Here is a 17,320-nt window from a genome sequence, read left to right on the forward strand (position 1 = left end):
CCTCAAACTATAGCCAAAAAAATTTTTTCTCTTTTCAGTTGCTTCTTGTCAGGTATTTATTCACAGAAACAAGAGAAGTAGATGACATCATCACTAAACGTGGAAACATGACAGGTTTTCCAAGGTCACCATAGGTTCTTCTTGTCACACTAAAGAAACCCCGGGCTAGGCTTTGCTAGGGCTTGCAAAGAGGGACAGTTTTCTCTATTTGCGTTTGCTTTGACTTTACTTCTAAAAACTCAAGCAAATCAACCAAAAGCAGAGAAGCAACTGCTACAATACAGTCATCACTGCTCTTCGTGTCCATAAATAAAACCAGCCAGAGAGTTTGAAAGAAGTTGTTTTCTAAAGCAATGGAATGTGTGGAAATGCCAGGGAGTAAAGGTAGGAAGACGCTTAGAAGGCTGCGTGCCATCACCAGACCATCTGCTTCCGGGCTGTGGGCACCACACGCCTCTCTCTCTCCTCCTCCCATGACTTCCCCCACAGAAGATTTGCCCACTTGAGAAGAACCTAGGAGCAGCAGAACAGATAGGCAGATTTACACAAAAAAGAAACGTGAGTCTACCCTGAGTTAAGACAAACTGGCAACATACATATATTAATCCTAAACTAAGTTACAACTTTATGAGCCCTATTAAACAGCAACAACAACAAAAAACCTCAAACCTCAACAAAGTATTTCCTGGAGCTAAATGGGCCGGTTCAAAAGGTCATAGAAAAAAACTTGTGAAAAAGAAGAACAATATAACATCTATACGTAGATGTTATACGTGAAGTTCTACAAAATAAAACAAGCCTATATATCCGTATGTGGACAGGAAACTATTAGTTACTTGATTTGCAAAGACAAATGCCAAACCTGCTTGCACCTGATCTGTTTACAGCCATGAAGGTAACACACAACTTTTATCACTATCAATTTGTGAGAGTCTTCCATTCTTCATATTCTTACCTAGACAGCGTGTTGTTAGGCCCTGTTATGTGTGAAATGGCATTTCAATGTTGACTTTTAGTTCACTTTTTATTTTTATATTTTAAATAGTTTTTTTTTATTATTTCTAGAATTTGTATTGTCCTTGTTCACACTAGAACTTCTCTTCACAACTTATTAAAAAAACTTTTTAGTGTATTACACTGGCCCATATATACATCTGCCTTTTAACATACCGTACACTGTTGTTTGGTTTGGCTTGGTTTTATTTTTGTGCTTTCGCCATGGAAATTCTGTTTTTATATCATTGCTTTTCTCAACTTGAAAAGGTTGGAATCCAGGTCATAGACAGGCTTCCTTAACTGAACACTTACAGAGAGATTCATCATCACACTCCTATAGCCCACGTGGAGTCCGTCATCCTGCACTTTACTAGTTCGCCTACGTGGAGTTGGTGTTTTGCATGAAGCATAGGCTCAACTTACCTTTTGCAAAACTTCTGCCTAGCTCAAGTAGCCTCACAGTCAATCTCAGCGATTCTTATACTGATGTGATCTTCCAAGATTTAACACCCTACTTCTCAACCTTCCTAATGCTGCCATCCTTTAATCCAGTTGATCACGTGGTGATGACCTCCGGCCACAAAATTATTTTAGCTGCTACTTTATAACTGTAATTTTGCTACTGTTTTGAATCATAATGTAAATGTCTGTGGTTTTCCTAGGCAACCTCTGTGAAAGGGTCCTTTGACCCCCACTGGTGTAGCATGACATCAAACAGAAAACACCTTTCTGTCTCGCCGTCTGCCACCTATTTGCAGAGCGCAACATCTCCAAAGTCTCAGTCACTGGTTTTGTATTCATCATCTTTAATTCTGGCACTCCCACCCATAAATGTGCCTGCTCATATGTGAACGGCATAGAGCCCAGTTTATGCACTGTGACGTTATTAGCCAGGGCAAGCGCAAGAAACAGAAATCATAGATACCATGCAAAATCTTTGAAGATGAACCTATTGAAACAATAAGGATTAAAAGGTGAAAGAAGCTTCTAGACTTTTCCATGAGGATCGAGGCATATAGAAGTTCTATATATTGAAATCTCTGATGCCAAAAGAAAAACATTATTTGGGAGCATAATAAATGGTATGCCAGAATACAGTTATAAAGGCTTGTTTTTTAAACGAGATGTCTGAAATAGCAATGCTAACTTAACATAATGTGCTATTTTAAAGCATAGAGGGAAGATACACATTCAGAACACTTAAACCAAGGCTCCACAGAAAATTAGCATTTACAAGTGAGAAAAACAGTGGCCAAGCAGACTGAAGTAATGACGGAAGGCAGTGGCCATGACATGGTGCATAGGAAGAGGGGCGTGCACTGCCTAAAAGGTATAGTTTCTGTTGTGTAAGACACTTGTCCAGATAGCTGGTGCACAGGAGCTTATGTGTAGTCAATTTTCTGTGACTGTACACTTAAAACTCTGTCAAAAGGGAAGATGTCATGTGATGCCTTTAAATTGTATACAGAAAAAAGGAGGTGGGGTGAAGAGATTAGGTAAGCAGTCAGATTCTGATGGTCAGAAGGTTTTTTCTAAGGTGTTCATTTCCAGAATAAAGACTGAGTCACAGGGTAGAATCACATGAAGAACAGAAGGCATCACTTGAACTTGTCAAGAGAGATCTTAGAAGGCTGCCGAGAACAAAGCGCCATTGGCCTTCAGGAAGAAAGCTCCAGCACTTAAGACACTACAGGGTGGGGCAGTACTAGGAAGTGGAGAGAAGCTGACTTGTGGAATGTCAAGGGATTACCAGAGTGTATGAGAAGGGGATGTGAAGGAAGCCGCACCCCGAAAAAGTTCTTCTTCGTCTTCTTCAGCAGAACTCGCACTTACTTACTCCTTACGCTTTTCTCACGCCATCTAAGGCTGGCAAAGTTTTGTTCACATGCGCACTGGAGTTTAGAACAACCCAAGGGGACTCACTACACTTTCTTGCTTGAAAGCAAAATAAGGGGAGTAGCCAGAACCCCCACCTCTACCCCTACCCCCTTCCGCCATTTCTGGACTCTGAAGCTGAGATCAAGGAAATGAGGACTCTACTTATTCACCCATATCATACATTTCTTTTAAAAAGATGTAGGTGTGAGGGTTCGCACAGGGCAACACTATACCACTAAGACTAAGTAAGCATGCCTTTTCTGTCGAATAATAAGGCCCCGTGATATGGAAGGAAGTGGCAACTTCCCTAACTAGGAATCAAGCAAAGTTCATTCTTCGCCATCAGCAGCTTGTTTTGTGACCAGTATTTGCCCTGGACTCCGTCTCTTTCGCCATAAAACCGTTGACTGCAAAGTCCCCGTCCTGTCCTGTGCTTATGAATAGCCCCTGGGAATTCTGATCAAAAGCTTATAAAGTCCATCCGTTCCTTGGGACTGACATTCTAAGTCCAGTAACCATTCGCATTTTAAATAATTATAAAGGTACGAATCCCAGGAGAAGTGGAAGACGCCCTGCCTGTCTTTATGACCCCTCACTTCCACACATTCCGGGTTCCCTGGCCCTCCAGGCTTCCTTCAAGCCCAACTTGGGCCTACATCTGCAGGCTAAGGGCGAAAGGGCATCATCAAGTTGTTTGCTCTTTTGCACCTAGCTCAGTGAACTTCTTCCTTGTTCAAGGGACCCATACAAAACTACAATGTAGGGCATTCTTATCCCAGACTCTCCCAAAGGCTTAACTCACTCCCCACTGTAGGCTGAATTCTTGAGGGTTCTGGCTCCCTAGGGAGACCATCTTGTCCCAAATAAAGCTACTTTTTTTTTTTTTTTTTTTTTTTTTTTTTTTTTGTCTTAGCCCTCTGAGAGGGCTTTAGGTCCTGGTTGTTTTACTTAAAGTGAAAATGAATCTGAGCAGGGGTTGAGATGAAAAACTCCTCCCAGGACAAGATCCCAGGGCTGGGACAGACTTCTCAGAGACTTAGGGGGATCAGTGGTCGGTCACCTCCTGTCTCCTAACTTTGGAATTAAGTCCAGACTCTCTTTCATTCCAACTCTCACTTACCTCTCGAATCCCACCCCCAGCACGGAACTCTGAAAGGCACAAGTCTTTTTTATGACCCCAAGGACACTACACAGGATTTGTGTGTGTGTGTGTCCTCTGCCAGGCAGCTGCCCCAACTCAGGGAGGCCTGCAGCCAGGGCTCTGGTGACTATGCTCCAGGACCCGGCACAGCCCTGGTGCACCCCGCTCTGCCCAGGGAACCCCGGAGGCCAGGATTTTGGCGAGGCGTTCGCGATCCGCCCCCGTCTGCATCCGCGTGCGCCTATTACAGAGCCTAGCCACACTCCCTACCCCGCGGGACCTTGGCGCCCGGGTCGTACTGCTTCCTGCCTTCCTCCCCCACCGCTAACAACTGCAGTTAAGGACGCCCGCCGCAATGCCCGGTGACTCCACCTGGGCCAGCCGCCCCGGTCCGGCCGGATACCCCTCTCCCCGTCCCCGGGATGGCCCCGGGAGCTCACCGCGAGGGTTAGCAGGTGCCCCAGGCCGAGGGCTAGTCTCCTGGAGCGTGTAGGTCCCGCAGCCGCCATGGCCAGCCAATTCAAGGGACAGGTCGCCGCCCCGCACTTGCTGCGCAGAGGTGAACCGCGCACAAGCGCTTGTCTCGCGCTCCTCTGATGCTCCCGCCTGGGTCCCCGGGGGCTTTTCCTCTGGCCGAGGGTGGAGCTCCAGGCAAGTCAAAAAACTCCAAAAGGCCACTCCTTGTTATTTTTCTTGAGTCTTCACGGCTTTAGGAACCCAACCGGTGGGAACTCCCTCTCGCTGCCAGTCTTTAACCACCGCTAGGTGTTTCTCACCGGCAGACGCCACCTATATGTCCCTTGTCACCCCCCCACCCCCTCCCCGCCCCAGGTGGCCGCCTGGCCGGATTAACAGCTGGCCCTGCCCAGCAGAAGCCCTGACTGTACTTAGACTCACTAGAGAGCTCTGGCTCTGGCCCCGCCCAGCGCACTGCCCACTGCCTGTGGAGGTCTCTGCCCTGGGGGTAACTCCTAGACCCACAACTACCCAGGATCAGCTGGCTGAGTTACTCACAGCTGCCAGAAACTAGCCTGATAAGAGATGGACTCAAGGGAGATTCTATTGTATAAATCAAAGTCCCACAGACATGTAAATAAGGTTTCAACCAAAGTTCCATCCTAGAAGATCTCAAGGTTCTGAAGTTATAATGATTGACAGGGGTTCTATAATTTAGGGAGAAAGGGAAAGTTAGGACGGTGGGGAGGGAGGGAAAGGAGGGAGGGAAGGAGTAATGGGGGAGGGAGAAAGGAAGGAAGGAAGGAGGGAGGGAGGGAGGGAGAGACCGGGAGAGGGAAGGAAGGAAGGGGAAATAATAAAACTAAAGTTACTGCAGAAAACACATCAACTAAGGCCTAGCCACAGGCTACACGTGGGCTACTGATTTTCTCTTAGAACTGTGTCATATTTGTAGAGGTTTTCTTGTGATTTTCTCTGAATGTCTCCCACGTGAGAGTCCTGGACATCCTGGTACCAAATCATTTTTCTCTGTACTGTCATCAGGGTTAGAGTACATGATGAAAAGTGAAAAGGAACAGGAGAATTTGCAATCTGCCCTAACAGTGCACTTAAGCCTGTGAGTTCCAGCAGCACTTAGCCAGGAAGATGAAAACTGAGAGCTGCTGTGTGCTTTGCAAGGACTGTGCTTTCCTTGTGAGTCACCTTTCTTTACCTCTTTTCAAAGACACCATGGACGCTTCACCAGGAAGACACCTGTGTCCCTTCCCTGTTGTCTGGTTTAAAGATAGTTGCAGAAAACAAGCGGGAAGAGCTGACCACAGCACTCAGTACCATTTCAGTTGTCAAAAATGTCTTCCCGCTATGAACAGACCCAGGATGGCGAAAATAGCAATCGCATGGTAAGTCCAAAATTACTGACTAATGGTAAACGCCTGACCTGGTGTTTTCTATTAATGAATACACCACAAGTGGGTGTTCTATTGTCTCCGTAGCCATAAAATTAACAGCCTCTGCTAGTAAAATAAGCCTGGGTCATGAGCCTGAGTGTCATGTTTTTGTTTTCTTACTTCTTGACCCGCATTCATGTTTGCCCAGTGATGATTTCAAAATGTCTGTCAACTCAGTGGTGATGACATCACAGTGTCCAGCTCTAAGCTTTTCAGAAAGCACAGAAGCCAGCTGGTTTCGGCATCACAGGTCTTGACAATAGGACATTGCCAAATGCTTGCCTACCTTCAGCCTCCAATAGCTTTGGGATGGCTCATGTTCTTCCTCATTCCAGAAAGGGGTGGTGGGGGTGGGGGGCAATTTGACCATTCATGTCAGAGATACCAGATAAATGAGGCTTTTAAAATGGCAAATTTTATTTGGTTTGCCATGAAAACTTCCTCAAGGGATTAGATAAAAATTACATATTCTAAGTAAATGTTCTGCCACAATGGAATAGAGTAGCTAGCCATTGCTAATCTCTCCTTGAAGTGGTTTTGAAGCCTCCTGCTAGGAACGCGCGAGAAGTGTAGATACACATGACTCTTTTTGAGAATGTCATTTGGTTCTGAACAGAGCTCTGAGACATAAGCCAGCTCTCCTTTACTCTAACAGAACCAAAAGCAAGGATCGGTGCCCTGTCCATCCTGCCCTGCTTTGAGAACTCCTCAGACATCAGCATTCAGGAGTGATAAGAAAAGTGATCCAGAACACTGGGGGCTGCCTGTGGCAGGCACGTCCTCCAGCTAGAACTAAAGTGCTGAACAGATCTTGAGAGATTTACTAAGAGACGGCTAGAGACAGTGGTTGGCTGCATAGACAGCACAGAGACTCAGAACCGAAAGCTCCTTAAAGAGGAAGAATGGACAACTTGAAACGATAGGGTCCAAATCTCCCTGGCAGCTTCGCAGCCTTCTAGTTGCAGAAGCCAGAAATGAAATATGCTGAAGTAAACAAGAAAACAAGCAAAAATCCTACTTACACAGATATGTGCACTCACCTGTCACAGGTTAACTCTTGGTAGACTCCCACCCCCTCCCCCGACAATTCTCAGAGTCCTTGAAAGAGGAACTTCTGGATGCGTGGCTTTCAGGAGGAGCATCTATCCAAGGAGTGTCCCTCATACAGAACTGACAGTGGAGCGAGGACGACACAAATCTAAGGAGGACAATAAAACACGACTGAAGTGCTCTGCTTAGGGCTCCTAGAGGTGGAAGTCGAGAGGAAACCTGGTGATACCAAGGGCCCAACGATTCACTGCTCAGAGCTGTCAAAAGAGCTACATGACAGGTGTATGGTAGACTCAGAGTAAATGCTCAAAATGATGTCCTTCGGTGGGCACTCCTCCACACTGCCCTGCCCCATCCTCTCTGGCCCACTTATGTCACACGCTCCATCTCATTTTTGTGACTCTTCCCTGCTATTTTAGTATGTTTCTGAAGGAGGCTTTCCCTTTGGCCTAGCATCAGTTATAACGCTAATTCACTCACCACTGCAAATTCTTCAACAGCAGGTAGAGATGTCCTTTGGCAGCTGTGACTTAACTACATGAAATTAAAATGTGACTATTTAAGGTTTGTATGTACTTTTTGAAAATTTGTGCTCCAATTTAAAAATAATTAATTCTTTTGTAATACAAGGAGTAGATGTTTGCGTTTCTATTAAATAAACCATTTACTTCCTACTGTTGCACATGCTTCTTTTACTCTTGCTCTTCAAAATTAGTGTTGGTGAAGTGGAATATATACACGGGAGCCAGGGACAGAGAGCATGCTTGAGGGTAGATCCCAGGCCAACCAAGCCATGGTTGTCCTGGTTTTCTTCTTTCTTGTCGGCTGTGCCTGTGTATTCTCTTCTGCTTATGTATACACTGTCCCTTGTACATGATCTATCTGACCTGGAATTATTGCAGCACTCTAAGCCCTGGTGCACACACACATGCACGTGCAAACATCTGTGCTTTTCAGACTCTTGCACTCATAGGCTTCTTTTGCTATAAGTGCTATGGTATGTTTTTTCTTCTGCTGGAAGATGTCTCCTGTGATCCTGGGCAGATTAGCTTTTTTCCTTTCTATGAATATCAATTTTCATTTGTCCCCTGGCCAAATAAAAGCCTCTTCATTAAACCAATTCAGAACATGTGTCACAAGTACCATGATAAATTTGTTAGCGTGGATTTTTATTTTTTAATATATTTTATTAATTTATTCCTATTACATCTCAATTGTTATCCCATTCCTTGTATCTTCCCATTCCTCCCTCCCTCCCATTTTCCCAATACTCCCCTCCTCTATGACTGTGACTGAGGGGGACCTCCTTCCCCTGTATATGTTCATAGGGTATCAAGTCTCTTCTTGGTAGCCTGCTATCCTTCCTCTCAGTGTCAGCAGGCCTCCCCATGCAGAGGATGTGGTCAAATATGGGGCACCAGAGTTCATGTGAAAGTCAGACCCCACTCTCTACTCAACTGTGAAGAATGTCCTGTTCATTGGGTAGATCTGGGTAGGCATTCAAAGTTTAATGCCCAGATCTGTCCTTCATAATGTTCTTCTTGTAGGTTTCTAGGGCCCTCTGAATCCTTCTATTTCCCCATTCTCCCATGCTTCTCTCACCTAGAGTCCCGATAGGATGTCCTCCCCTCTGTCACACTTTCCTGATAAACCCAGCTATTCCACTCCTTGGAATATACCCAGAAGATGCTCCAGCACACAACAAGAACATTTGCTCAACCCATGTTCATAGCAGCCTTATTCATAATATCCAGAACATGGAAACAGCCTAAGTGTCCCTCAGTAGAAGAAAGGATAAAGAAACTGTGATACATATACATTATGGAATACTACTCAGCTATTAAAAACAAGGAATTCCTGAAATTCGTGGACAAATGGATTGAACTAGAAATGATCATAATGAGTGAGTTAACCCAGAAGCAGAAAGAGTCAAATAGTATATAGTCACTTATATCTGCATACTAGCCCAAAGGGGCATGTCCCATGAAAGTCTTCACTTATTAGAGTGAATTTTTAAATAATTTTTTCTCACCAAAGATTACATTTAATGGCCATGTTTTGGTTTTTTGTTTTGGTGGGGCGTTTTTGGTCGTCGTTGTTGTTGTTGTTGTTTATCCTTATGCTCCCACACTAGTACAATTCCCAAACAGTTAACACTTAAGTATTTGTGGTTTGGATGAGCAAATGAGCAAATAAAGATTGACAAATGTACAGCACATTTGGGCATTCTTTTTTGACAAGTGACATATTTGATTGAAGTCTTGGGTCACATTTATTAAGACTGGAATTCCTGATAAGTATAAAAGAAACTGAATATGCTTAACTGATAAAGATGGGCCTGCAAGGAATGACCACTGTTATTTCTGTAAAAGAGTAGACAAATACACTGATTGATTTTTAACTTATAATTTAAGAAAGACTAGTGTGCACTAAGAACTTAATCTCTATAAGTAAATAAATGTGGCAGAGTATAGTGCTTAATCTCAGAGTCACCTCAGAAAAACTCCATAAAGGAGAAGATGCTCCCCCAGGTGACAAGCACCTTCAGGGGGCAGTGCAAGTGCCTTGGCTTCTCCCTGGTGAGGGCACCTGTTCTTTGTTACCTGAGCTGCCCTCCTCCCCTAATGTCAGATTAGGCCCAACTGAAGCATCCAGCCTCATAGACTAGCCTGATATGCTAGCCAACCACACAGAGGAAGCCACTAAATTCTATGGCCAATAAGAAATTGCTCAGTAGATAAATTCTATAACTACTGTCTATTCAAGACTCTAGTATTCTTTAGGACTTCTTAGGAATATTACAACACCATAACGAGTCAAAAAAACTTACTGAAATTCTAAGAAAAATAGATTTGACAATCTAGAAGTATACAGTAATGTATTTTGAAATTATTTTATCTATCAAACTCTAGTATTTGAAATATGAATGTTTTTAAAGAATCATCAGTTCAACTACAGCTTACGTTATAGAAATAACTTTAGTTGATAACATTTATGACAAGTTTCCACGTGTTCGGGGAAAATTATTCTTTGAAGTTTTGTTAATAAAATGTAAAGATTTATCTTGAAGGATGCATGAATGAAGAGACACTCAATAATGGGGCTGCAGAGTGTCTGATTGGGCAGCTGACAGGCAGAAAATAAGAGTCAGGACAGCAGCTGTCACTCTGCCTGGAGGCCACTTAATAGCATAATGGAGAAAGAAGAGAACGCAGTAACTGCTGACGGGCACCATCACCAGACTCTCTTCTCCTGTGTGTTCCCACTGTTATCCAGTGTGAAGTTCTGAGAGGAACCTCCCTAGAGCTTTTCTTTAGCCATCTCTGTATACTTCTGCTCTGTTCAAACTCAGGACACCTGCCTGACCTGTCACTGACCTGTTTTCTGTTTCACAGAGCACTTGGAAATTATGGATAACTTCTAGAAGCCTCTCTCCACCTAAACATCCCAGGGCACCTGTGCCAGTTGTGGTGATCTCTTCTTCCATTTCTTGCAAGCACCACCCGATTCGTGACTGAAGTCAGGGCTCTCTTCTTGTGTCATCATCCATTTTCTCCCACCTGCTCAAGGTCATCGCTGGACGCATTCTGCCTCTTCTCTCCCACCTCATCCACTAAATCACTTTCTTCCCATCATACATGAAGAAACACAAGGAAAGCCCTGGCTTTGACCTACCCCCATGCCTTCTGCTAGTTACCACATCCTAAGTATAAAGGGATGATCTTATAGTTGAATGGAACAGACACTTTTTTTTTCCAGCTTTGTTTTCGTATCTGCATTGCATGAAGCAGGTTCACCCGTCACTGAAACATACTTCACCCTTGGCTTCTGCTTTTCCTTCCCCATGTAATTAATTGATGCCTTTTCCTTCTGCAACCTCTCAATATTGCAGTGCTGTCGGGCTTTGGGAATACATGGGCACTAAGTACACATCACAGTTCCCAGTATTCTCACTCCCATATCGACCTCATCCAGATTCCAACTTTACGTTTTGGCAGAATGCCAGGACAAGTATGTCTAAGTCTCTGCTACAGATCTCTTTCTAGATTCTAGATTCCAACTGCCTCATATGGTCTTAACTCTGGTGCCTCCAAGGTCTAGAAATATCAGTTGTTCTGCTTTCAGTCAAAACCGATGTCCCCTTCTAGCAGTTAATGAAAAATTTTAGCATTTATTTTTCTTATATTCTAGGGCCAATCAGGAAACCCCACCAAAGGTACCTATGGACCATACCTGGACTTTTCCTTGCTCTCAACATCTCTAGCAAGATTGTTCTAGTCTAAACCGCCTTCATCTTTTCTCAGGGTTATGCCAAAACCTCTTACTTGGCTTTCTTGTTGCCAATACTCTTAACTTTAATCTGTTTTCAGCCAAGCAACTTTTCTGCCTTTGTCATTAAATAATTTAGAATTGTGCCTAACAGTACATGCCTGTCATCCCAGCCCTCGATGACTGAGGAAGAAAGACCAGGAGCTCAAGGCTACCCTGGGCTACATAGAGAGACCGTTTCTCAGTAAATCACTAAGCAAATGGATGTAAAGAGTTTGGATACTTCTGTTATTGTACTAAGTTCCTCTAACAGTCTCTCAAATTAAACAAACAAACAAACAAACAAAACAAAATCCTTCAGCGGTTTCCCATCCCAATGAGATCAATACCAAATGTCACCAAGAGTCTCCGGGATTTGAAAGACCACATGTTGCATGGATAGTTCAGTGTGTTCAGAAGGCTTCAGAGTCTCTAAGAGGCTTTCCACGGCCTGCTGCTTCTTCCTGGGAGCTGAAGGGGACCTCTGCAACTACAGTCTCTACTCAGTCACTTCCACCCAATAGAAAATGATCTACCTCTTAGTCACTGGGCTCTTTCGTTTTTTCTCACTTTGTTTTTCTTTCTGTAATAGCTCTTTTTAAATAGAACTTAAGTTGTTTTCTCTAATGATAATTGTATTTTTACAAGAAAGTAAGCTTTCTGGGACTGTGGCTGTAGGTCAGTTGGTAGATTGCTTGCCTAGAATGCACAAAGCTCTGAGTTTAATACACAGCACCTCCTAAATTGAGCACAGTGGTGCATGCCTGTTATCCTAGCACTCAGAGAGGTGCAGGCACAAAGATCAGACGTTCAAGGCTATCCTCAGCTATATGTAAAGTACAAGGCTGCTCCAGGATACAAGAGTCTGTTGCTGCTGCTGCTGCTGCTGCTGCTGATGATGATGATGATGATAATGATGAACATATTAGTTTGAGTTTTCCAACAAACCCTAGCACCTAGAGTCAGGATAGGAGATATAGGTAAATGGGAAGAAATAGCCACAAGACAAAATGCTTTCCATGTTCTTGAGCATAAGTTGAATATGCACAGTTGAATCTCCGTGCAGTTGAATAGCCACACAGAATGAGTCACAGCACTAGTCATTTTTATAGCTACATAATAACTGACCCCTGCCCTGAATGAAATTCCAACACTTGGGAATAGATTACATGTGTGCTAAATAGTAGCAAAAAGGCACATTTAGTATGTCCTTTATGACTAAGTTAGAGACAGGACGGATTTGCCTGAAACTTCTATAAATAGCTCATGCTCAAAATATCTGACCTAAATTGGCATCATCACTCCAAAATAAAACGAGCTCTGCTGTTGTCTCCAGTGAAGCTAAAGACTTTGTCATCCTCCCACTTGGTCAAGAATCAAGAGTCATGGGAATCAGCATCTTTTCTCCTCTTGGGCCTCTTACTAAGGTCCCAGATCATGGTTGTTCTGGTCTCAACTCTGATGACCGCACCACCTGGTCTCCCGACTCACCACCATCTCCCACCTATTCATTTAACATCCGTTTCCTAGCTGCTTTATGGGGCTCTTTTGCTTCTTTCTTGGTTGATTCTACTGCTGGTTCTGGTTGTTTCTGCTTTTTCTTGGCTCTCCTCTCTACTTCTATGTCAACAAAATGCTGGCCTCTGCCTCACTTGAGCCATGCTTCACTTTTCCATGGAGGGCAAAGCCCTTGACGCTTTCGTGTGCATCTGACAATTTTTGTCCACTTCTGTCATTACAACAACCAAAGAAGTTCAATGATTAGATTTGCAAATTGATTTCCTGTCTTTAACCTTTTGTTTTGTGTGTGTGTGTGTGTGTGTGTGTGTGTGTGTGTGTGTGTGTGTGTGTGTGTGTGCGCGCGCATGTGTGTGTTTCTCTGTGTAGCTCTGGCTGTTTTAAAACTTGCTCTGTAGGCCAGGTTGGCCTTGAACTCAGAGAACCACCTGCGTCTGCCTCCCAAGTACTGGGATCAAAGGTGTGTGCCACCATTGTCAGGCATCTTCTGGTCTCTTTGTAGTCAGATAATTGTAGAGTTCTAGATTCATTATCAGTTTCAGCAATCACTTTAGAGACAAATGCGATAGTTGGAATTGCATTGATCATCTTGTGTTTTACACAAAGTGTTTTGTTTAAAAGCCTCATATTTGACCATGTCCCTTGGAGGGGGAGACCTGGTGGCACTCAGAGGAAGGATAGCAGGCTACCAAGAAGAGACTTGATACCCTATGAGCATATACAGGGGGAGGTAATCCCCCTCAGGAACAGTCATAGGGGAGGGGAATAAGGGGAAAATGGGAGGGAGGGAAGAATGGGAGGATACAAGGGATGGGATAACCATTGAGATGTAACAAGAATAAATTAATAAGAACATTTTTTAAAAAGATAGTAAACAAAAATTTATTTCAAGAACAGTGATTAAGTTTCCTCCATATGAGCCCAGCATTTACCTTGATTTGTGCTAGAGAAAAACTAAATTCTATAATGTTTAAGCCACTGCTGTATACCTGTTGTTAGAGACTAACACAGGTCCTAGCCGTTCCATTGTGATAAATAAGATGTTTTTTATAGTCTGTAACACACAGCAACAGAATTCCAATGTTGTTCACTGGAAGCTGTTATAAGCATTGGTCACATAGCAAAACCACAAAATTGTCACAGACTGAAACTGCCACCCTCTCTGTCAAGCTCACCTTTACTGGTTTTAAGGCTGAAGTCTATGCAAGGAAACATAGAAAATGGCTTAGGCTTGTAATGGATGTAAAAAGACAGAATTTCGATGAGCTGAAAAGTGAAATCATGCCTCGGGCTATGATATTGCAAGTCAGTATTGAGTCTGTCAGACTGAAGGCAACTAGAGCAGTGCCATACCATCCAGCAGGAGTGCTCACAGAACAGAGCACAGCACATCTCAAAAATAAACACACTGCATTTTAACCAGTGTCCATTGGCTAAAGGGGCTTTCACTTAGAGAGCTGACTTAACGCAACAATTAAAGATTCAACACCAGGTATATGAACAATTTAAAAACAAAACCTCAGGCCTGAGGGTAGAGCTCTGGGGCAGAGACGTGTCTAACATTCGTGACACAGATTCCATCCCCAGCATAACAAAAAGTAAAAACGAAAGAAGATATTGAACTCAGGTGCCAGGTTTAACAAAACGCTACTTCACCCAATGAGCTCTCAGTATTTCTAAAATTTTTAAATTAACTATTGAAAACTTGGCTATATGTGTATGTTATGCAAATATACAAGAGGGTGTGTGTGTAAGTTTGTGAAAGCTTGGGTGTCATAAGTGTGTGAGAGATTGTGTGTGAGGTATATGCATGTATGTGTGTGTGAGTATGTGTGTGCTCAGGTGCATGAGTGTATGTGGTATGTTGAGTGTGTAAGAATGTGTGTGTGAGTGTGTGTATGAGCTTGTGTGTGTGAGTATGTGAGTATGTGCTACGTGTGCATATATGAGTGTGTTTGAGTGTATAAGAGTGTTGTGAAAGTATTGTGAGAGAGTGTATGTGTGAATGTGTGTGTATGTGTGTGTATGTGTGTATATAAGTGCATGTGAGCATGTGTGGTGTGTGAGTGTATAGAAATGTATAAGTGTATGTGTGTGTGTGAGTATGAGTGTGTGTGAGTACATGTGTGAGATGTATGTAGGAGTGCATATGTCTGGGTAGGTGTGAGTGTATGTGTGTGGGTGTTTGTACTCACATTAGTATGTATAAAGGCAGACACTTACACAAGGAGGTCAGAGGACAACTCCGATTTCATCTCTCACTTTCTACCTTGTATGAAACATGTAATGTGGTTTTGTGGGAATTCTTCTGTCTCCATTTTTCATCTATGCTGGAGGAATGGAGGAATCTCACTTTTAGATGGGGCCTGGGGATTTAAACTCATGTTTTCAGGCTTGCACAGCAAGTGCTTTTCCTGACTGATTCATCTTCCTAGACCTTGTCTTAGCATTTTCTGCATGGCTTCCCAGCCTGAGGGGAGAAAAGAGCATCCTTGACAGAATGTGATTACTTGACATAAAAGACAGGTTTTGACAATGTCTTAGTCACAGCTATGACATTCTGTATCAGCCACACCCAACAAAATAAAACTTTAAAGGCAAGCATAATGTGAAACTGTACAAAAAAGAGACTACATCAAGCCACCTCTTCGTCAAAGCAATATTATTCATTGGAGTTATTCAACTTCATTAGCAGATCAAATTGTATAAATAGTTTTGATAGACCTGACTCAAAACTTACATCAGCTCACACACATGCAGACACACACACACACACACACACACACACACACACACACACACACACATTCTTACACATTCACACACACTCACACATACACATACACTCCTACACATCCATTCATCATGCATCAACATTTAATTTTGTTAAATGTAATGTTTCTTAATTCAAGGTGGGGAAAACAAATTTATTAAGTAGTAATGAAAATGTCTCTTGTTGAAGAGTTCCAAGGTGGCGGCGCCTATCATGCACTGTATCTTATCTACCACACGGAGACGAGGGACCGGACTGGGAACCACAGACTGCAAGAACTGGAGAACACTAGGTGAGTGGGGTCCTGCACAGTGCAGACCACAGGCGGATCTGTGCCCGGGTCAACAAACAGCCCATAGAGGTCCTGGACCCACTCTCCAGACTTTGGAAAGGAATTCACCTGCGGACTGCAGCCGGCCTCTATAGCCCAGGTGCAGTGTGTGGGACAGTGGAACACCCGAGCTCCTGGCCTGGGAAAGGCTCAGGAAAACAGGTGATTCTGTCCTCAGATACCCCCACCTGCCCCACGCCAGTCCATGGAGAGCCCCAGAGGCTGCGGGTAAGCCCAGGTGTGGTAAACACGGTGGTGGTAAACACGGTGCCTAGCAACAGGTGCACATTCTGGTCAGGGCTGGCCAGAGCCAGGCAGTCAACATCAGCAGACTAAGCTTGCAAATTTGGGCTGATAGAACCTGGCCAGACAGTCCCCATGGCCCAGTAGGGACTCCCAGGCTCGTGGGAGAAGCTGGACAGCCATGAAGGGTCTGGAAAGGTGTCTGAATTGCGGCCACAGCTCAGTGGGACTGAACCGCCAAAGGTGTGCAATTTAGACTGGTCCGCTATCTAGACTGGTCTGGGCAGGAACCTGACTGCGGGCCACAGCGATTCTGGCCTGGATAATTGGGCAGATAAAGCCCAGCCTGGACAGTCCCCATGGCCCGGCACGCTCTTAGGAGAGAATGGACAGCCCTGAAGGATCTGGTAGAGGGTACAAAATGTGGCCACAGCTCAGTGGGACAGAACCACCATAGTCCCACTGTCTGAACAGGTCTGGGCAGTAACCTATCTAACTACCACAGCAGTTCATGTCTACACAATTGGACAACTAAAACCTGGCCTGGCCAGTCCCCATGGCCCAGTGGGGTCTCCCACACACTTGGGAAAGGCTGGAGTTCCCCTAGGGGTCAGAACAGAAAATTAAAGAGCATCCCCCAACACAGCTGGTCTGAATCCCTTCAGTAGCGTGAACTAGATCAGGTAGAAGCCTACCTCTGCTGACCTAGTCAGGAGCTTAAGGTGTAAAGCAAAGTTTCCTGGAGCAGAAACCAGGTCACCTGCCAGTTCCAGGGAAGAACTCCCTGATCCCCACAGGCAAGGGCACGTGACCTATAATCACTCACCACTGATCCATTCTCAAAGACAAGTGAAGGACACCAGAAGCTACCACCCAACATTAGATATAGCAAGATGGTTAAAAACAACGTAAGAATGCAATCAACAAAAACCAAAACAACTTGGCATCTCCAGATCCCAGCTAGCCCAAATAAAACAACCCTGAGAACTCAAAACACAATCAAAATACAGGAAAATGACCTCAGATCCTTAGTAAGGAAAATTATAATGGAGGAAATGAATAAAATCTGTAATTAAAAGCAGAAGATGCAGCCAAACAGGTGGAAGACAGAAAAGAGGCCTATAGAGAGACACTGGGAAAAAATTCAGGAAAATACAAACAACCAGAAGAAGGAAATC

At 44.0% G+C, this 17,320-nt stretch overlaps 1 protein-coding gene across 1 annotated transcript in view; it reads right to left on the reverse strand.

Moving 5' to 3' along the window:
* Window positions 1-4,817, reverse strand: part of Dsc2 (desmocollin 2) — a 30,619-nt gene extending 25,802 nt beyond the window's left edge. The window contains exon 1 of the mRNA XM_051164000.1: window positions 4,456-4,817. Within this exon, the coding sequence (XP_051019957.1) occupies window positions 4,456-4,524 (69 nt within the window). The 5' untranslated portion in view covers window positions 4,525-4,817. The remainder of the gene's footprint in view (window positions 1-4,455) is intronic.
* Between the last annotated feature and the right edge of the window lie 12,503 nt (window positions 4,818-17,320).

Source organism: Acomys russatus, chromosome 20 (assembly GCF_903995435.1).
Source record: "Acomys russatus chromosome 20, mAcoRus1.1, whole genome shotgun sequence".
Classification (NCBI taxonomy): domain Eukaryota; kingdom Metazoa; phylum Chordata; class Mammalia; order Rodentia; family Muridae; genus Acomys; species Acomys russatus.